The sequence below is a fragment of the Rhinolophus sinicus genome, chromosome 8 (assembly GCF_057876585.1).
Source record: "Rhinolophus sinicus isolate RSI-liver-muscle chromosome 8, RSI-T2T, whole genome shotgun sequence".
Classification (NCBI taxonomy): Eukaryota; Metazoa; Chordata; class Mammalia; order Chiroptera; family Rhinolophidae; genus Rhinolophus; species Rhinolophus sinicus.
The window spans coordinates 17,290,884-17,312,031 of NC_142508.1; the positions used below are offsets into that span (position 1 = coordinate 17,290,884).

Consider the following 21,148-nt stretch of genomic DNA (forward strand, 5'->3'; position numbering starts at 1 on the left):
AGCTTGTTACTGGCAGAGCTGGGCCCAAGAGTCTAGATTTTCTGCGGGCAATGCTCACACGCTTTGCCCTGTGCAACACATCTCCTCCATTTGTCCTCACCCTACCCCCTGCACTGTCTACTTCTGCATCTACCTTTGTGTACATCTTCTTTCCCTCCCCCCCCCCCCCCCCACCGACCTTTGCTTGTTCCTCTACAGACCTGCTTCCTGGCCTTCCTTTTTTCTCCATTTAGACTTTTCTTTTGGCTTGATCTCTGTTCTCCCTGGAGAGTCCCTGCCGTTTTCTAGGACAGCTCCCCTAAACCTTCCGGAAGCCCACAGAAGTAACAAAAGCTGTCTCTTTATTTGGTGGTGCAGTGGAATGTGGGACGCCTGCCTTGATGCTTCCCAGAGACAAAGGGAATGTGGGCGTTAGAAGAAAGGGATTTGGGGGGCCACAAGCTCAGTCCTAGGGAACAAGAGAAGTGTTCTCATCTGCTTCACTTAAATGATGCAGAGTCCCCTCCAGTCACTTCTCATTGGCTCACTGCTTTTCCCATGGTGACCTTGGAGGGACAGGAAAAAGCAATGTGGTTTGGAATTCAGTCCTGATCACCTACCCCTGGCACTGACCAGGAGAACCAAGGAAAAGGGATGCAAGTGTGAAGGGAGGCAGCTGAAGGAGAGAAAAAGGAGAGACTTAATCACGGAGAGAAGAGGTGAAACGAGAGGTCAAGAAAGGGAAGGGGAGGACAGAAGAGCCAGGCAGAGATGCAAAAAGAAAGGAAATTAGGTTAAGAGGAGACTAGAGAGACAAGGAGAAAGGGCAAGAACAGAAGAGAAAAAAAGAGGAGAAAGAACTGAATCAGGTTATGTTTGCTATGCTTCAGCCAAACCATCAGGACAGAAGTAGTTGGATGGCCATCGCCTCTCCAGCTTGAGTGCTGGGATTTACCTTGGAGCTGCTGGATCTGCTTGGTGAACACCTCTGCCTGCTGGGCGCTGGCCAGCCGCTCATCCTCCAAGAGCCCTGCAGGGAGAGGGGGCCAGCATCAGGCCTGGGACCGTGAGCACAGAGCATTTGGGTCAGCCCGCAGGCCCCGGCACGGACACTCACCCTGCAGCTCCAGGGAGTCGTCCTCATGCTGCCCTGCCAGCTCCCGGGTCTCCTCCAGCTCTGTCACCAGCTGCAGCACCTGAGCCCTCAGCTCCTCCAGCTCTGTCTCCGTGAGGCTCAGGCCCCGGTGCTTCCCAACTGACAGGGAGCCTACACTGCCACCTTTCTGAACTTGATCTTCTTCTTCTTCCACCTCCTCCTCCTCTTCTTCCTCCTCCTCCTCCTCCTCATAGAGAGCTGGGAGTAACACTTCCCCTAGGAGAGACACCCATCCCGCCAGGGGGTCAGAGCCAACTTCCTTTCCACAGTCCTTCGAGGGCCCTCAAACTCACTGTCCCAGTGCAGAGATGGCATACTAGTGCCACCTGGTGTCCCCCAAAGAGCCCCTGGGGAGGACCTGCACTCATGAGTCCTCAGGTGTGAGGGTCACATTTGGAGGTAGCCCGTTCCCCCACGCAGGCCCTTTCTGGACCAGTGCTGCACCGGGTGGCCTCCTATTACTGCCTTTGGGGAAACTGAGCAGCTCGGTGCTGGCTCAGCCATGTGAAGTTAGCATAAGAATACCCGCTCCTTCCAGTCCTGGTCTCTGGGTCGAGGGACAAGTATTCAAGAAAAGATTCAGACACTGGACGTGTCTTTAGGCCAAATGGGGCAAGAGTTATAGTTGGGGTCTTTGTAGAGAGTTAAAAAGCTATCCAGGTAGCTTGTGAGAAATTAGCCTTTCCATAATAAGATCGCATTGCCTGTCAGTAGGCAAACAAAACAACTAAATAAAGTGAGTCTCAATGTTTTATTGGACAAACATGGGGGCCCTTTTAAATGTGCTCTATCAAATAGCCTTTTCGAAATTTTCTACAAGGCCCACCTTCCTTTTCCCTGCTGAGTGTGTGTGTGTGTGTGTGGGGGGCGGGTTTCCTCTCCCCTCCCTGAGTGTTATGAGGCCTCTCCCACTGCTGATCACAATGTACAGAGTAGTTTTCAGGGCGGAAGTCTGGGGTACTTGTGTGTAAAGTCTGAGGTACTTGTGTGCCATTTTAATGCATTAAGAAACTGGGGTGTGCTGGTCCCCAGCCTCTGGTTGGCAAGCACCCCCTCCTTTGCTGCAATGCAGTTCCTCCAAATAGCAAAAATCTTGTCTGGATGGTGATTGCTGGCTTTGTTTTAAAATTCGGAATCCCTGCTCTTACTTTCTCCGACAACAGCAGCCTAAGGTTCATCTGGGACCCCTTGCATTTTCTGTTCCCTTTGGGGGAACAGGGTTGCCCACAATGAGGGTGCACAGGGGTCTGAGGACACTTCACGGGAAGTCATGGAAAAACGGACCAGCACCCTTTCAGGGGCCTGGTGTAGGTAGAAACTACCAAGGTGCATGGGTGTGGTGGGGTCACAGGAGTGTTGGGAGGTTGGCCTTCTCACCTGTCCCCCTCCCAGGCAATCTGTCTCAGGCAGTATGTGACCCTAGAGCACCAAAGGCACAAGGCTTGCATATAAAGTTAGTGGTGGTGACACCACGAAGACAATTCACATGCTCACTTCTCTGCTTTTCAAAAGAAGAGACAGGTTGGGATCTGGGTCGAGAGGCTGAGAGAACAAACCCCCTGCTGAAGGCTGCTTCAAAGCTCTGTCCAACCAGGCCTTTCTCTGTCTGGCAGCTTCCCCAGGACACAACCTGGTTAGCTTGTGATTAAGGCCCCAAAGGGAGGCGCTGGGCACCTCCCTCAAATCCTCCACCCTGAGGAGGGGTGGAGGGGGCTCAGGTGAACTGGGGAAAGGGCCCAGAGTTCTGGGGATCAGAGGGAGGAGGGAAGAGGGGGACAGAAAGAAAGCTTTCTGGGAAAACTCACCCTCCATAGCTTGCATCCCCCGCCTCTCCAAGGACCCCCAGCGTTGGCCTTTCTTCCTCTCACAGCCCTCGGATACCTCGTAGGAGCCCAGAGTGGTTACTGTGGGTCCTGTGAGCAGGGAGAGAGGAGGGATTGTGGGATGCCCGGGGCGGCTGGGGGCTGGGGGCTGGCGTGCCTTCTAGCCCTTTGGAGCCCTGAGGGTTTTAATCCTGGTGGAAGTGCTCGGCTCACTCTGCCCAGCACGGCGACTCTGCTCCTTCAGCCGCCCCTCGAGCTGGGCCTGCGGGAACCCCGCCCTGCGCGGCCCAACCTCCTCAGCAGCCTCCGTTCAAGGCTCCTCTCCCTGGCACAGACGGAAGGGGCGTGTGTCTCTTTAGCCTAGAGGGGACAGGAGGAGAGGGAAAGGGTGGGAGAGAGGGCAGAAGCTAGTAAAGAAGCGGCTGAAAGGGTGAGGTGGTGCGTGGAAGGGGAGGCAGGTGGTGAGGGGCAGGAGGCGCTGTGGGAAGGGGTCTGAGCCAGAGCCGCTCCCCTCCTCTCCGTTCTCTCCCTGGACCTCGCCCGCCCCACCCTCGCCCTGCGCTAAGAAGCCTTCGGGGGTGCAGGGTCTGGAGCCCCCTGGGCTGGAGAGACGTGATGGAGAGGGCTCAGGGAAAGAACTGGCGAGAGGGTGCAGCCGGTGGCAGAAGACTCAGCGGGAAAGATGGAGACCGGGCCCGGGTGAGGGGCGGGACGGAGGGAGGAAGATTTAGGAGGGGAAGGTGGGAGCAGCGGAGGTGGGAGACGTGGGGGTCTGCAGGGAGGAAAGATGGAGAGGAGGAAGGAGTGGCGGTGGAGAGGTGAGGGGGGGGCGGCTCTGACCTGGGCAGCTCCAGCCCTCGGCTCCCGCGCCGGCCTCGGCGCCCGCCTCCATGGCCGCTCGCGCTGCCGCCGCCGCCGCTGCCGGGAGCAGACGCCGCAGCCGCGAGGCCGGGACCCGGAGCCTGGCGCGCAGGGCGGGGGGGGCGGGCCGAGGGGGCGGGGCCTGGCCGGGCCACCTGACGCCGCCGCCGCCCGCGGGCCACCGCCGCCTGGAAGCCGCTCCGCTGCGCGACCGGGTGCGGGCAGGCGGGAGCGGGGAGGGTGAGGGAGCGCGACCCAGGACACTCCCGTGGCCTCGCCGAGCGAGTGGGCGAGCGGGCCGAGGCTAGTCGGGACTTGAGGTCGCCCCAAGAGGTAGAGACAAGATCCCTTGCTCTGGTGATGGGTCCTTCCTGGAGTCGACTGCGCGCGAGGACCCGTCTGCGCCATTTGTCAGGTCCCCGTCCCTCTCAGTGGTGGGGGAAGAAAAGGTCAAAGATGGACAAAGGCTCCCGGCCTGTTCCTTCCAAACGCGTAGACACGCTCACACCACTCAGGACCCGTGCCCCCACCTCCGTTGTCAGCGCTGACCCCCTTTCGCCCACCCCAGCGCTGCGCAGTGGCCTCTCGCTCCCCAGGGCTGCGTGAGGAAGGGACGAGGGAAGCCAAGGCCGGAATACGCGAAATGCGGGTCGTTGATCTCTCTGCTTTCCTGACGCCTCCACCAGGCCAGAACCAGGGACCCTCAGGAGCGCGCGCTCCACGGCCCCACGCAGCCTTGGCTGCCTGGAGACCTCCTCTCTCCACCACTCGGCCTTCCCAACTGGCCCTACACCCCGTGCGCTGCAAGCCACGACCCCGACCCACCCTGCCGGTGTAGCCTTCTCAGAGTGGGTACTGCTGATTTTCACTCTCGCAGAAGGGAGAGATGGAAGCCCAGAGGGCTGGTTTCACTTATTCAGTCATTCACTACAGGACTGTCTACCAGGAGCCCAAGGCAGTTGTTCTCACATCTTTGCAGGAAAGAAGTGGTGACACACTTGGGCACCTGGACATCCCAGCAGATGCAGAAAAGTACCAGGACATCCCTAAGCCAGGGACACACACCAATTCCTTCTCTTGCATACCCACTCACAAAGTCATGGCATCTATTATCTGTGTTCACCCACCGTCTCCCATCTTCACAAGCCCCCCATAATGCTCAGGAAAGACGTCCTTCTTTGGCTGGGCGTCCCCTACTTACCCTTCACCCCTCCATCGCGGTCACCTGTGGGCAGCCTTCTCTGACATCCCCGTGAGATGCCCCTTCCCTCTAGGGCGGCGCCACTCACTCTGGGTTGTCAAGGTCAGGTGTTTACTCTTCTGTTTGCCCACTTTCTGGAAGGTTGGGGAGTATCTTAGTCATTTTTTTCTTTTTATCTCTAGCATCTGACAAAGTACCTGACACATAGAATAAATGAGTAAAGGTAAATCTCCCAACCACGCACTTAATAGTGTCTTATCATTTAACATATGATTTCACACTTAGGGAGTCAAATGTGGCCTAATAACGATAACGTTGCCCTATAAGGCTCTCTCTCTCTCTCTCTCTCTCTCTCTCTCTCTCTCTCTCTCTCTCTCTCTCTCTCTCTCTCTCTCTCTCTCTGTCTCTCTCTCCCTCCTCTCCTTTTTTTCTCCCCCTCATACCTCCAGCCTGGTGCTCTGAGAGATGTCGAGCACAGATCAAGGAGGTTTCATTTGCTCCCCAGACGACAGGATTTCACTCCAGGTCCTGTGGTCAAGGTGATCCAGTCATGGGGAAAGGCTATTGAACAAGACCACTCAGACCCGTTCCAGAGGGTCTGCTGCATCTTTCAGGCTTGTCTAGACTGGGTGAGCAGGGCAGTTGTCAGGGAGGGTGGAAAGAAGCTGGCATTGGGAGGTGGGGGTGCATAGAGCTCTGGGGACTGACAGCCTAATGCTGGAAGCTCAGTGGCTATTTGTTCTGCCACAGCACAGCTGTGGTTCTGGCTCAGCCAGTAGGGTCAGTGAGCAGTTGACCTCGATTGCTAACTTTTTGGCTGATGGAGGGAGGGGCAGGGAAGGACATTGTCAACTGTGACGTCCAGGGGTCCAACCTGTCCTCAGGGAGCTCCGATCCTTGGCATTAAGACTAATCTCTCCTTGGCTTCCGGGGTGCAGGTCACTACTCACCCTTGATTGGGTGAGTATTCAGGGGAGACCTGAGCCAATCTATTCTCAAGACCCAGATTTGGGCAATCCCTGGCCAAACCAGCACTGGGTTGAGGGTGGGGTGAAGTTAGGAGGCAGGAGGAAAGGGCACAGGAGGTATGGGTAAGTGGCCTGGGGCCCAGGGAGGCAGCTCTGAAGGAGCGGGAGTGGTTGGACTGCCAGCCCGGTGCTCAGTTTAGGGGGTGATCTGAATTAATCCTCATAATCCCTGGACTCAGGACTCAGCCTCCCCCCAACCCCTTCCCACAGATCTTCCTCTCTGAGGATTGATGTGGCCATTTATCCCCGTTTACCCTCATTTCTAACTGCCTAGATCCCTTCATTAAAAAGAAAGAAAATGTGAATCTTTTAAACGTGCAGAAAAGTACAGGACAGAGAATAACGTAACAAATACCCATGTGCACACTGCTGAAATCCAACAACTGTTCATGTTTTGCCCCATCTGTTTCAGAGATAACCTTTCGATTTATGGTTTTACACTTTTACTCCATATGTACGCATCCACACACAATACAGAAGATTGATTTGTGTGCTTAAAAACCCATCTAAATGGTGTTCTTTCGTATACATTTTTATGTAAACTTTCTTTTTTCTCAACTTTTTTTTTGCATGTATCCATGTTGTTTCATGTAGCTCCTCCAATTTGTGAATTTTTTATTTTTTAAAGGTTTTATTGGGGAAGGGGAACAGGACTTTATTGGGGAACAGTGTGCACTTTCAGGACTTTTCTCCAAGTCAAGTTGTTGTCCTTTCAATCTTAGTTGTGGAGGGTTCTGTTCAGCTTCAAGTTGTTGTTCTTTCAGTCTTAGTTGTGGAGGGCACAGCTCAGGTCCAGGTCCAGTTGCCGTTGCTAGTTGCAGGGGGCACAGCCCACCATCCCTTGCGGGAGTCGAACTGACAACCTTGTGGTTGAGAGGACACGCTCCAACCAACTGAGCCATCCGGGAGCTCAGCGGCAGCTCAGCTCAAGGTGCTGTGTTCAATTTTAGTTGCAGGGGGAGCTGCCCACCATCCCTTGCGGGACTCGAGGAGTTGAACTGGCAACCTTGTGGTTGAGAGTCCACTGGCCCATGTGGGAATTGAACCGGCAGCCTTTGGAGTTAGGAGCATGGAGCTCCAACCGCCTGAGGCACCGGCCCGGCCCCAATTTGTGAATTTTAACTACTGAATACTGTTTCATTGTTTGAATATACCACAATTTATTTACCCATTCTTCTGCTGATGGGCATTTAGGATGTTCCCAGTTTTCTGTATTATAAACAATGCTGCCACAGACCGTGATATGCATGCATCTTTGGCATATACGTAAGCACTTCTGTAAGGTAGAAACCTAGAAATAGCATTTCTGGGTCATAGAATATGTGTTTAACATTGCTGGGTAAACTGTACTAGTTATTGCCAAATTGCTGTATCAGGCAGCTGGACCAATTTACACTCTACTTACAGTGGCTTTCGATGCTTGTTTAGATTCACTAACATATTTATAAATTTCTCTTTTCACCATTGTTCTGTAGTCCACGCCTTCCTTCTTGTGAAGAGTATATCCTTTGGTGGCATTTCAGTGAAAGTGTTTGAGTGGTAAACAGTCTCAGTCTTTGTGTTAAACTGTCCTTATGTCACACCATTTAAATGGAAATTTAGTGGGCATAGAATTTGCAGCTGACAGTTTTTTTCTTGGTCTTTTGAAGATGTTCTATTTTTTTTGTATAAAATTTTGTGGCTAATAAGAAGTCCGCTGCCAATATAATTGTTAACTTTGTAGGCAATGATGACTTTTTTTTTTTTCTGGTTGCTTTTAAGAGTTTTCTCTTCCTCTTCAGTATTCTACAGTTTCACCACAATGTGTTTATAAGCTCAGGACTCTTCAACCTGAGGACTCTGTCTTTCTTCCATTTTGGAAAATCCTCAACCATTATCTGTTAGAATATTATGTTCCCCCATTCTTTCATTCTCTCTGTCTCTTTCAGGAACTCCTATTTTATATATATAAAATGGTATGAAAGGCAATATATATATATATATATATATATATATATATATATATATATATATGTACATATATATATACATATTATTCTTTCTCTCATGTTTTTAAATTATTCTTTCATAATTTCTATTTTATCGCTTTCCCCTCTCCACCCCCATTTTGAATGATTTTATTACCTCTATCTTCCAAGTCACTAATTCTCTTTCCAGTTGGGTCTAGTCTACTGTTTGATGGATCACTGAGTCTTTAATTTCAATGGTATGTTTTTCATTTCTTAATGTTTTATAGCCCTCCAATAAACTGCTTTTTTCATCGTACAATATTTTTATTATGGCATATTTTCTTGTCTTTAATCTTTAATGCTTTTAAGTATTCTTATATAGTGTTTTCCATGTTGTTCTATTATGCACAGTTTTTGGAGTGTTAAGTCTCCTGTTTGCTGTGTCTGCTGACTCCTCCTTATGGTGGCTTGCTTCCTTGTCTAGTTTATAATATTTTATTGTGAGCTCTTCTTCAGCAGGTGTTTTTGTTTGTGTTTTTGTTTTTTAGTGAGAGTCCCATATGCCCTTGGTTATGAAAACATCTTACAGAACACTTCCTTGCTTCTGTGGGGGCTGTGTGGTATTTTCCTAGGGATTTCAAGGGTCCTAAACCAGGATTATATTTAATTTCTCTGCTTGAGGAGCAGCACCATGCAAAAACTATCAATCCAGATGCAGTACAAGCTTTGCTCAGACTAGGCACTTCAGTCTCTCAGGGTTGACTTGTATTTCTTTCCTTTTTCTCGGCTTCCTTGGACTGTGTGTGTCATTTTTAGTTTTCTTTCCACGGACAAGGTAGATCTTTGATATTCTGAGCTTTATGCAGGAAGTTCAGCTCCAGCTCCTTGTCTCTGGTGGACTGAAGCCACATATCCTATAACCAGAAGCATTAAAATACAGCTCTAGGTTCCTGGGCATATATCTGTATCTGAAACCCACCATGGGCCACTGTGACAGCCTCTTCTTTTTCTTTTGGCTTTGTATTCCTTCTTTCATGACATCTGGAATTTCCCCTTTTTTTTTTTTTTAAATCAACGTTCCCATTATTTTGTTTAACCCTTCCGATTTTTTTTTAGTTTGTTTTTAAGATTTTTTGTTTTTATTGGGGAAGGGGAACAGGACTTTATTGGGGAAGGGAACAGTGTGTATTTGGAGGTTTTTTGTTGTTGTTGGGGAACAGTAGTGTGTTTCTCCCAGGACTCATCAGCTCCATCCAAGTCAAGTTGTTGTCCTTTCAATCTTAGTTGTGGAGGGCGGCAGCTCAGCTCCAGGTCCAGTTGCCACTTGCCAGTTGCTAGTTGCAGGGGGCACAGCCCACCATCCCTTGCGGGAGTCGAACTGACAACCTTGTGGTTGAGAGCCCGCACTCCAACCAACTGAGCCATCTGGCCATCTGGAAGCTGAGTGGCAGCTCATTGACTTCATTCTAGTTGCAGAGGGTGCAACTCGCTGGCCCATGTGGAAATCGAACCTGCAGACCGTTGCCCAGAGCTCGCGCTCTAACCAACTGAGCCACCCATCCACCCAATTTCCTTTTTTAAAATAAATTTTTGCTATTGTCTATATTTTAATTTTTAAATTCTATTTTATGCGCCATTTCTGTGTGTGTCTTACCCAGTGCTGGGTGAGGTGATGGCTACATTAGTTCAGTCCCCCACGTTGTCAGGAGCTCTTCTGTACATTCTCTGTCTTTAGTATTATTCCTAACAATCCCTATGTCTGTAAGGTGCATTATAGTTTGCAAAGGGCTTTCGCATACTTCCTGACGTAATCCTCTCAACAAATCCGAGAAATACATATTATTGTTCCCATTTCACTGAGAGGAAAACTGTCACTCAGAATTGTAACTTTAATCCTAGCTTTTGGATTTTGAATCCAGCCCATTTCATAACTTGGGTTTTAGGTGTAGAGCTTGTCTTCTCCTGACTTTCAGCTCAGACCTACCCCCACCCCAAATTGTCCTGATCTCTTGGTGTTTATATGAGTCCCTCTTAGAGGCTCTTTGTGCCTAACAACCTTGGGTTCAGCTCCTGATGCTATGCCAGTCTCCTCCTCCTGCTTGGTTTGGCTTCAGTGGAAATAATGGGATATACACAGGCCACAGGCTAGTGGGGAGACTGACTGGCAATTTGTTCCTAGGGTCCTTTATTGACTCACCTCTAGGCCATCTCTTTGCTTCTACTCTAGAAAGGGCAGGCAGTGTATATGTCCTAATGGGAACAGAAAGAAAAATCCAGCAAAAGCAGGGCTCGTCCGGGATTTGAACCCGGGACCTCTCGCACCCTAAGCGAGAATCATACCCCTAGACCAACGAGCCAGTTATAGCTATGCATTTCCAGATGTGCCCTCCGTACCACATCAGCTTCAGCCATAGTTTGCGGTTTCTAGAGGCAGCCTCTCTTCTCTTTCCATGCTGGCTCCCCGCCCAGGCTGGCTGCACTCCCTAGGCCTCGCCCCTCCCCTCGGCTCTCTCCTGCTCCTCCCCCGTCTACTGCGGGAGCCAGATACCCTGTGTTTCAGGCAGGGCCCCTTCTTTCTCTGAATGAACCAGTTCTCCCCCAGGGCTACCAAGCAGAGTTCCTGAGGGTGGTGCTGGGGGAAGGTGGAAGGGAAGCCAGGTTCCAGCAGCCTCCACTTTCCAGGGGAACCCCAGGGCTGAGGAAGCCTGTCTGGCAGATATCTCCTGCACCCAGTGAAGAACCCCACTTCTTTCTTACCTCATGATCAGGTCACCCAAAAAAAATCCTCCAAATCCATAAGCCTTCTAGGTGTGGATGTACAAGGCTATCCCAGATCACTTTCACTAGGAGACATTTGCTAAATTACTCAGTTTCTTCATCTGTCAGTTGGAGAAGTTAACACCTGACGTGTCTGCTTTACTGGGTAATTTGAGGATCCCGTGAGACAATGTGAAAACACTTTGCAAACTGTAAAGTGCTGTGCAAAGAAAGGGGGTTATTATGATGGCAACATGAGCGCAGGGGGAAATCCACAGGAAACCTGTCATTTATTGCTCACTATGTGTGGGTCAATGTGTTGTGCTTTAGAGTTTATTTAACCTTATAAAAGCCTTGTGAGATAGGTGTCATCCCCATTGTAGGAAAAAGAAACGTGCCTATATTCAGCTCATAAAAGGAGCATTTATCTGACTCCAAAGCCTGTTTTAAATGCAGTACACACTGCTACTCAGACTTTCTAGAAAACCAGAGATAGAAATACATCCTGTAAATCCCTTTACTCCCTCCCCGACCCCAGCCTGTACTGTTCCACCTGCCTAGGGAGGCCGCAGGGGAAAACTTGCCAACAGGCTAAGGGGGGTGGCCTGGGTAGAGTTTCCTTGGGTTGGGAGTTTCCCAAATGAGAGTGACAGAGGAGGTCACGCCTCAGAAACTGGGGCCTTGTAGGAGGCCCCTTGTAGGATCCATGGGCAGGCCAGGCTCTCTCTCTTGTGCTTTCACTGTACCACATCCATCACACCCCAGGGACCCTTGCTTGCTTCCAGGAAAAACACCGTCCATAAGCCTGGGAGACCCAGAGGGCAGAGACCTGTTTTATTGACCTTTGGGTCCTGCCTTGTGTCCAGCACTTGGCAGTCCCGCTGACAATATAAACGATTTCCAAACATTTCTGTGTACAGGGCCTTGTGTTAGCACTTTACCAGATGAATCTAATTCCATCCTCACAGCACAACTGTGGGTGTAGACACCACTTAGCAAATGTTGGTGGAATGAATGAATGAGACAAAGAAAGTCAGCAGTGTGAACAACATATTGCTAGTGCAACAGATATTCAGGTGAGTCCTCGTCACCTGGCTTGAGGTAGAAACCAGAAAGCCTGAAGAAACCTTCCCATCCTCTGTCCTTCTAAGCAGGCTTCCTAATGAAGCAATCCCTGTCTTGGATGAGCAAGAAGAACGTCCCCACTTTAGAGAATGAATTGGCCAGCATTCCTTTGTACCCCTGGGATAAAATTTCATTATCTCCACCCAGGAGTATCTAGACCAGACAATTGGCTCTGCGAACTAATCAAGGCCAGAGAGAAAGGCAATAGCTCATTTGTCTAAAGCCGGAGAGACTTTTTTGGGTAGCTGTCCTGCAGCTCTGAACTGGCTTATAAATAAAAGCATACTCGAGGCGTCATTCCATTACCTCAGCAGACATTCCCTAAATTGTTCCTCTTGGTGGGTGTGCCAGGAGTGAGGTTGCTCCCGGCGAGGGCTCCTAGGGGGATTTTGCTGAGAATGTTTCAGGGCTGAGGCTGAGGCTGGGCCCCAGCCAGTGCTTCACTCTGGGGGTGCCGTTGGAATTTGAGGCAGGATCTTTCTTCTCTGTATGGCCTATCTGGAGCAGTGCCCTGCCCACCAAATACCAGTAATTCTTCCTCTGATAATGAATGTGTCAGCCATACATCCCCTGCAACCGCCACCACCACCATCACCACACTTCCAAATGTCTCCAGGATGGTGGGGTCAAGAAAGGGGAGTGCTGCCCTGGTGGAAATCCATTGGCACCTACCATGCATTTTTTTTTTCCAGGCTAAAATTACTGCGGCCTTCCTCTAGACAGTAGGGTTTCAGGCTCGCCATGGCTCATTTGTTTCCTTGTTTAAAAAGCCACAGATGGAATTCTCTGGGGAGAATCGTGGCTCTACGTCTGAGACTCTCTTCCCTTTCCTCTCAGGCAGGAAGGTGGTTTTCAGTTGGTCAAATTCCTGAATGATTCCTCATTTTCAGAAGAGCATCTCAACCTTTCCCTTATCTCATCACTTATATGGAGACCATTACGGGTCAGTATTTAACAGACAACTTGTCATAATGTATTCATCTCACGCTCACTGTCAGCACAGTAACATAGACGACAAAGAGACTGAACTTGTTAAAGGTTTCGCTTACCTTCCTTCAGTCATGAATTGAAATGGAGACCGCAGCCAAGAAACCAAGACAAGGCTGAGACTCGGAGGGGCAGCAATGGATGAATTAGGAAAGATCAAGAGCAAAGATGTGTCATTAGCGACCAAGGCTAAGATCATCCACACGCCTGTCGTCCCGATGACTATGCTTGGATGTGAGAGCTGCACAGTGAAGAGGGCTGAGAGGGAAAAACTGATTTATTTGAAATATGGTGTTGGAGGAGAGTTCTATGGATATGCTGGATGGTCAGAAAACAGTGTTCTAGAGCAAATTAAGCCTGAAGCATTGCTGGAGGCAAAAATGACAAAACTGAAACTGTCTTACTTTGGGCACATCGTGAAAAGGCTGGGTTCTTTGGAGAAGACACCAATGCTGGGAAAAACAGAAGGCAGCAGGAAAAGAGGAAGGCCAAGTATGAGATGCATTGACTCCATAAAAGAAGCCATAGGGGTGAGTCTATGAGCAGGGCTGTGAGGACGGGACATTGAGGATGTCACTCATTTGTAGGGTCACCAGGAGTCGGAGCCGACTCAAGGGCACGTACCACACACATACACCAGAAAACACAGCAAAAAATGAACACTGGTTCCCTCTGGAGAAGAAAACTGGGTGGCTGGGGAAGAAACGTATCTTTCACTGTATATTCATTTGTACTCTTTAAATTTTGAACCCTGGGTATGTGTGCATATGTATATAATCTACTCAAAAACAAAAATTAAATAGTAAAAAAAAAACCAAGCAGAGGGAAGCAATGATTAGAGAGGATAAGGGCACATGCATGTCAAGCCTCCAAAGAGCTGAAATGTCCTCTGGATCAGAGCAGCCAGGCACAGCTCATATTGGCCCCCCATCCCTGTGGCTCTGTTATGTCCATATTGGGGGGGAATAGACAGTTGTAGACCCAGTCTTGTGAAAATGGTTGTGTCTTACTTAGGAAAGTTGTTGAGGACATTGTTTATTATGTCACACCAATGTCTCCTTTATGAAGTCCCTGGGGAGGCATTATTGTTTGTCATAATCCCAACAACAGTTGGTTTGCGTTTACTTTCTGGACACTGAATTATGTACATAACTAGATGCTAGAAAGCACGAATGTGTCGTCCATCCATAGTGACCTCGCAGGGTGGTCCTATTTCAGTGTCATTCCTGACTCTTGAACTGTTGTTCCTCTTTCTTCTTTTGCTCCTACATTTGATGCATACTTTCCTGTCGTGTCCCTTATATTCCTACAATCCACCTTTAAGCTATTTCTGGAAAAGGTGGGGGCTTAAATGAATGAACGCCTAGAAAATGGGGGGAGGGGACCAGAAACTCTTCAGAAAATATCCTTTTTCTAGGACTTTCCTTTTTTTCTGGGCAATTAGAATGACTGGAAAAACAACTTTTCTCTCCACTGTTTTCCATTCAGCTCTGGGCATTTATAAATTTAAATAGAAATCAATGTTCTCAACTAGAGGCTTGGGAGAGCAGCGGGGGATTTTGTCTCTCAGGGGACTTTTGTGTCTGGAGACATTTTTGGTTATCACAAGTGGGGCAGGTGGTACTATTGGCATCTAGTGGGTAGAAAGGCCAGGGATCTTTTAGACATCCTACACTGCACGGGACAGCACCTACAACAAACAGTTGTCCAATCCAATGTGTCAATAGTGCCGAGGTACAGAAGCCCTGGTCTCAATACACGTAATCTTCCATAAAGGCTTAGTGTATTATCATGTTCCTGATTAATAAAGTGACTTTAAATCTGAAAAGGGCACTGTATGTATTACATGTACTTAAAATGTCTCCCGTTTTTCTATCATTACTTTCCTGCTTCATTCCACGCTCCCGTCCCCCTACTCGTTGGCTTCAATGACTCTGGAAATCTTTTGTCCCTATGCTGAGGTGCCCGTGAGACTCTCTACTTGGGTCAGGCTGTTTTCGGCATCTACCCCCTCTCAGCTGGGGCTGGTTGCCCCTAACTTGGGCCCTTTGCCCCTACTTCTGAAGTGGGGTGGAATTGGGTGAGAAGGGACTGTCTGGGAAGGGGTCAAGACAGTGCTGGCAGAGGCCAAAGATGTAGCCACTTGGCCTGGATAGTGGAGTAAGATGGCCTGGGGTATCTTTTACCCACAGTGGTTGGGATGGGAGCCCAAGCCCAGGAGCTGCCCTTGCAGCTCCTGTCAGAACCATTGGCAGAGGTGGACACCTCAGCAGAGCCCTGCAGACTCACTGCACTCAGCCCAGGCTAAGCCCTGCCCCGGGGTAAGTACTTTAAACACTGCCTTCGGGGGTGGCCCCTGGTCCTGGTCCCTAAGGGCCTGCCCAGGGCAATGGATGCACTGACCCCTGCAATCTAGGGGAGGCCAAGTGGCTTCGTCATTCCTAGACCCTTCGCTGGATCTCACCAGGAATCTCTGCCCAGAATCCTACCTGTGGGTGAGTGTCTGTGTGGAGTGAGTGTGCATGTGTGTGTAAATGTCAGTCTTCAGAAACAGCTGACAACTCTCCATCTAGCTTTTGTAGCTCAGGATTCAAGGGATATAGATTTTAGTCCTAAGGTGTGGCCCTTTGGGAGGTTACAATGAAAGGCCTGAATTGTTTGCCCAGCTCTTTTCACTTGGTGGGATTGAACTCAAACTCCTTTGCTGCAGTGGGCATCAGCCCCAATCTCCAGCTTTCCCACCTCCAGTTCCTGCCTTCTGTCAGGTTCCTTGGAGATTCCTGCCTGCATAGCTCAGCAGTCAGCCTAGGATTTGAGGGGAGTTTATATGCAGATTTGAAGACTTCCCCCTTCTGCAGCCCACTCTTTCATCCCGGGAAGACCACCTTCGATTTTCAGCTGCTCTGGAGTCCCAGGCTGTTCCCTGACTTCAAGCCAATAAAGGCTGGGGCATTCTGCTTGAGTTCCTTCTAGCTGTCCCTTGTCATTCAGGCTGAAACGTGCAGTCTGGAAGAAATCCATTTTAACGTAGATGGTTCCTTTCATCCGAGGGTTGAGTAATTTCAGTTTCTGCCTGCTTTGGGGTACTTCGTAGTGCTTTCAAGTAGTTCCCCCCACCCCCATATTTTGTCCAGAGTTTATCATTTCTACCTGTTTGACACATACTACTTACCCTGTCACTACTGGGCCATCCTCTCACTTTTAACTTATCTATATTTAAAGTGTCACTTTATATATTTACAGCCTAGTGAGGTGGGGAAGAAGATACGGTCATAGGGTGAAGTGTCGTGTGGAGTGTAAGTGCAGGTGGAGCTTCCAGCCGAGCTGGCATCTCTGCGGTGAGCTTCATAGAGGGCTCTTGGCAGGTTAGGCTGCGAATCTGGGCAGCTTGGATGAGCAGACAGGAGGAAGACCCTGGCAGCTTGGGTGCTGCTGAGCTAAGGGCAGGGACTAGCATAACCATGGTGTGAGGGCTGGCCCGGTGGCTCAGGCGGTTGGAGCTCCGTGCTTCTAATGCCGAAGGCTGCTGGTTCAATTCCCACATGGGCCAGAGGGCTCTCAACCACAAGGTTGCCAGTTTGACTCCCCCAAGGGATGGTGGTCTGTGCCCCCTGCAACTAACAACAGCAACTGGACCTGGAGCTGAGCTGCGCCCTCCACAACTATGATTGAAAGGACAACAACTTGACTTGGAAAATATCCTGGAAGTACACACTGTTCCCTAATAAAGTCCTGTTCCCATTGCCCCAATAAAATCTTAAAAGTAAATAAATAAATAAAGGTGTGAGAGGGACCGTGAACAAACCAACCTTCACCTGGCTGGGGGAGGTCTGAGCAGGAAGGGTACACTCTCTGGGCAGACTCAACATGAAGAAATAGAGGCAGTCTGGCACGCCTTTCATTGTCAAGTTGCCCTGTACTCTTCCATGAAGGCTGTTACTAAGGTGCTCCCAGACCGCTCCCCATTCACCGGCACTTCCTGCAGCCTGAGGCTGGTTCCCAGGATGGCTGAGAGCCCAAGATCTCTGGAGAGAGAAACGAAGGGGGCACTTTCCACAAAGGGGTAGATGGGGTGCAGACACCTGTAGGGATGGAGTGGTGCCAGAAGCCAAACAGATGAGTGCCCTCGGGACCTCCATTAAAAGGGGAAATAAAACAGTGATGGAAGCATCTTTATTAAATACGAGTAAGCCTCTCCCAGGCCCCAGTGAGTGGATTCATTCATTCCAGCACCAGTATTTCATGCCCAGATTCTCTGAGCCCAATCTTTTATCCTCCGAAGAACATAACAATTGGTTTTGGGGGTCATAAAAGGAGGTTTAGGTGGGGGCTAGGGGATCTCTAATCCCAAACTTTGGTTTTAGGAGGTTTAGGATTAAGAAGCCCCAAAGTGGCTTTGAAGGAGGTGTTCTTGGTGGGGTGGGAGAGTGGTGGGGGGAGGATAATCTCTAAGAGGGATCAAAGGGGCGGGGGACATCCATAAGCAACCTGTCAGGGGAGGAGGAGTTTTATCTGTTCAAGAACATCTCAGTGGGGCCCTGGGCTGGGCCTTCCGCCTCCAGGCAGCCTTCGTGGGCTTTGTCTTCATTGTAGGAATGCCACTCAATGCCACGCTGCACTACAGAAAGTTGCGGCAGCCACTCAACTACATTCTAGTCAACGTGTCCCGGGGGTGGGGGTGGTGGGGGTGGTTCTTCTTCTGCGTCTTCTTGTTTCACCGTCTTCATGGCCAGCTGTCAGGGATGCATCTTTGGCCGCCGTGTCTCTGTTTTGGGGGACTTCCTGGGCTCTATGGCAGGTACTGGGGGCAGAAAAAGGACAGTGTGCCAGGATTGGAGCCACGGACCTGGCTGTTGGTTTAGAGTGGGTCCCAAAAGAGGAATATGGGGGAAAGAAGTGTGGTGCTCTTTTGCGTATTGGGGAGCAAAGCAGCCCAGACTACAAGTTTGACCAGCTGAGTCTCAAACTCGACTCCGTCAGTCCAACCCGCCTTCCTGTGCTTGTCCCACCCTGTCTGTATTCCACTCCACTTGGCCGGCTAGGGGGGCTGTCTACCCCATCGCCCTCATATTTCACCGCTGGTCTGGTGACAGGCTGGTCCCGGCTTTCCTGGCCTTTGAGCATTACACTGTCATCTGTAAACCCTTCGGCAGCTTCCGCTTCAGCTCCAAGCATGCATGGATGGTGGTCCTGGCCGCCTGGACCATTGGTATTGGCGTCTCCATCCCACCCTTCTCTGGCTAGAGCCGGTTGAGAGCACAGGCTACCATGCTGACTTAGCTAAGAGCTCAGGCTGGCGTGGGTGGAGAGTTGGGTATAACCTTTCAGTCTTTGATCTCCACTTTTTAGACCTGGTGGAGTAGGTGAGGGAAAGGGCTGTGGGCGACGAGTGTGGAAGTTTACTCTGTAGTTGGAATTGCTCTACCCTCTCTGCTGGTGAGGACAGAAAACGCTCCCTGCCCATCGTTGGGCATCCTCTGGGTTCCAGGAATCTCAGCCCCCGTTCCACTAATCCTTGAAGTGAGCCCCGCAGCGGGCAGGTGCTTGTCCAGTGGGTGAGTCCCTGGTCCCTCCCAGGTTCGCCACTGAGGGCCTGCAGTGTTCCTGTGGCCCCGATTGGTACACCCTCGGCACCAAATATGGCAGCGAGGACTGCACCTGGTTCCTCCCTCATCTGCTGCTCCTACTCTCAGCTGCTGGGGGCCCTCAGAGCTGTGAGTGGCTTTTGTGAGGGTCGGAGAGGCGGGGTCAGGGGGCTATAGGTGAGACAGAAGAGTGTGTGAGTGTTGTAGAACATGACATTTGGAAATGCCATAGCCAGGTAGAGGGATCTAAAAGCAAAGAAGTGGAGGCAGGGAGAATGGTGAAATGGAAGGAAGAAGAAGGTGGAGTCACCCTGCTCAGGTGTGGGTGCCAAGAGGTGCATATGATCCCTTCCAATGTCACAGACGAGAAGGATGCCTCCATCCTGCCTTCCTCAAGGAGGGAGAGCCAGAGGGACTAGGCCAGAAGCTGGGACAGAGGAGAGGCCATTGGAGCAGATGCCCCCAGGTAGAAAAGTATCCAGAGATCTGAGAGTTGAGGGCCAGGAAGAAGACATGTTTTCTGTGCTCTGCCCAGGTTGCAGCCGAGCAGCAGCAGAAACTTTGACCCAGAAGGCTGAGCAGGTGAGCCACATGGTGGTGGGGACGGTGGGATCCTTTTGTCTCTGGTATGTGCCCTATGCTGCCCTGACCATGTCTATGGTCAATAGCCATCCCCACGGGCTGGGCTTACGGCTTGTCACCATTTCTGCCTTCCTCTCCAAGAGCTCTTGTGTCTACAATGCCATCATCTACTGCTTCATGAACAAGCAGGTGAAGCTCCTGTTTACATTCCTATGAGACCCTCGTCCGTGAGACCTGGTTCTTCTCACCAGTGACGTTTAACTCGGAACACCCTGAACTCTACCCAAAGGGTTAGGGGTGAACAAGGGAAGCCACAGAAACCCTCAGTAGGTGGGAAGCCCTAGCTGAGCACAGGGCGGAAGGTGTGGCCGAGACAAGACAGAACTCAGGGAGGACAGAACTCCGCCATAAATATTGAGTTGCTCCAAAGGGCCAGATGAGAAGTGAAAAGGTTTTTTTTTGTTGAAAAACTTGAAGATCAATTGTTCCCGTACATCTAGTCCTTCCAATTCCCTAGTTCTTAATCCTTTCCTGTCCAACTTCTAGCCTGCAGCAAACACCAAGCACGGAAATCTCATCACATTCATAAATCTCTAAAGCAGCTTATGAGGGTACCAGGTGGCCTCCTACCCCACATCCTGAATCTGAGCTAAAAAAAAAACACCTCAGACAAATCTAGGCGAGTTCCTCTATTTTAGAGCAAACACTCTGCTTTGAGAATTATTGTTTTGTTTCTTCAATCCCCGAGATGGATTCAAAATCAGTGTGAAACCTGGATGGAAACAGAATTTGCAGTCCTGTTCCCACTGGGAGCACCGTCCAGGAACGGGGGTAGGTGGGCGGGCAGGCCTGCTCTGGGGCTGTCTGCTGGGCGGGCTCCCAGGGGAAGGCTGCTTTGTGAGGTTTCCCCACAGTGATGCCTCTGAGGTAGCCAGATGTGTAGGGATTAGGAATACAGACCAGGAGAAGCGAGTAGTCCTAGACTGGAATCTAGCTCTCACTCAGGATTGGGAGGGTACACGTAACAGCACCTGAGATCCTGAGTATTAGGCATCATCTGAGACTTTGGGGATATAAAACATGAGATTTCCCCCCACCCCACACTTCCTGATGTTCTCCTCTGTACTGTCCCACCAAAGGGGCTGTCTTCACGTCTGCCCTTTCCCTCCAGTTCCCAGCTTGCATCACAGAGATGGCGTGTGGGAAGTTCATGACCGATGAGCCTGACATGTCCAGCTCCCAGAAAACAGAAGTTTCTACTCTCTCTTCTAGCCAAGTTGGCCCCAACTAAGGCACCGTATTGGCCGATTTGCAGCAACTAGGATTTTACATTTAAGGAAATTTCTACCTTCTCTGCTAACAATGCAGAAAACAGATGGGGAGTGATGGCAATTTGGGGAGTCGATTTTCCATTTTCCTATTATTCCTTCCCTACCCACAAAGCTACTGTTCCAGCTGGGTCCAGCTGGACACCCTAAACCCATTTCAACAACCACCAGTTTCCACTCCTAAGTGACATGGTTCACAGCACTTGGAAAACTCATCTCTACATACAGGGCAAACCCAAACACTGAGTTTTCAGTGTATGGATAACAATTATTTTCCTTTTTAATAACACTTTTTTTTCCTATTAGGGATCTGTTCTGAGATGATACATTCTAAATTAGGACAAACTTAAGAAAATACCTTAGAAAGGGCAGACATAAAGAAAAAACACAATCTTCAGTAGGACCCAAATGAGTTTGAAATAATTTTACGCTATTGCTGCCAAGAATCGCTGTGGCTTTGGCAGGGAGACACGTCTGGGAGCCCCTGCACCAGCATGACCGATTCCAGGTGTGTCCTTCCCCCTCCTCTCCTATTTGCCTAAACCCATGCATGGCTTATGCTGTGCATTTGCTGAAGTTAACAGTTTAATTCCCTTCATGTTCTCAAAATGAAATTGCACATCTTAATACTATTTATAAACTACACTCAAAGTGTTCAAAAACTTGTTTTACCGCCTACTTTATACTCCTCCTCTCTATCCCATGAAAGAGCCTTTTTGAAATAAAAATCAAGATAAATGTTGTGTGTACATTCAGCAGTGGCTTGTTTTTGGTATCAGATAATTGT

The 21,148-nt window shown here is 49.9% G+C and overlaps 2 protein-coding genes and 1 non-coding gene across 12 annotated transcripts in view; 1 reads left to right on the forward strand and 2 right to left on the reverse strand.

The window, feature by feature from the left end:
* The window catches only part of CCDC136 (coiled-coil domain containing 136), a 27,757-nt gene extending 23,455 nt beyond the window's left edge, over positions 1-4,302 (reverse strand). For 2 of the 10 annotated variants that reach the window (XM_074315623.2, XM_074315624.2), the window contains exons 1-4: positions 3,799-4,302; positions 2,941-3,048; positions 1,097-1,351; positions 935-1,009 (exon numbers count right to left, since the gene is read on the reverse strand). In XM_074315623.2, coding sequence (XP_074171724.2) covers positions 935-1,009; positions 1,097-1,351; positions 2,941-3,048; positions 3,799-3,850 — 490 coding nt within the window. In that variant the 5' untranslated portion in view covers positions 3,851-4,302. The remainder of the gene's footprint in view (positions 1-934; positions 1,010-1,096; positions 1,352-2,940; positions 3,049-3,798) is intronic. The other 8 variants (XM_074315625.2, XM_074315626.2, XM_074315628.2 and 5 more) reach the window with 7 other exon arrangements.
* OPN1SW (opsin 1, short wave sensitive) lies at positions 3,849-20,445 on the forward strand. The gene is given in 12 exon segments (XM_088800407.1): positions 3,849-4,059; positions 4,388-4,421; positions 4,506-4,667; positions 17,351-17,406; positions 17,409-17,574; positions 17,576-17,659; positions 17,943-17,965; positions 17,968-18,115; positions 18,444-18,530; positions 18,532-18,593; positions 18,999-19,222; positions 20,205-20,445. Coding segments are annotated over 12 exon segments (1,377 nt in total). The 3' UTR covers positions 20,325-20,445.
* On the reverse strand, positions 10,283-10,354 carry TRNAP-AGG (transfer RNA proline (anticodon AGG)). Its single transcript has one exon. It is a non-coding gene; the product is annotated as a tRNA-Pro (tRNA).
* Positions 20,446-21,148: the final 703 nt, after the last annotated feature.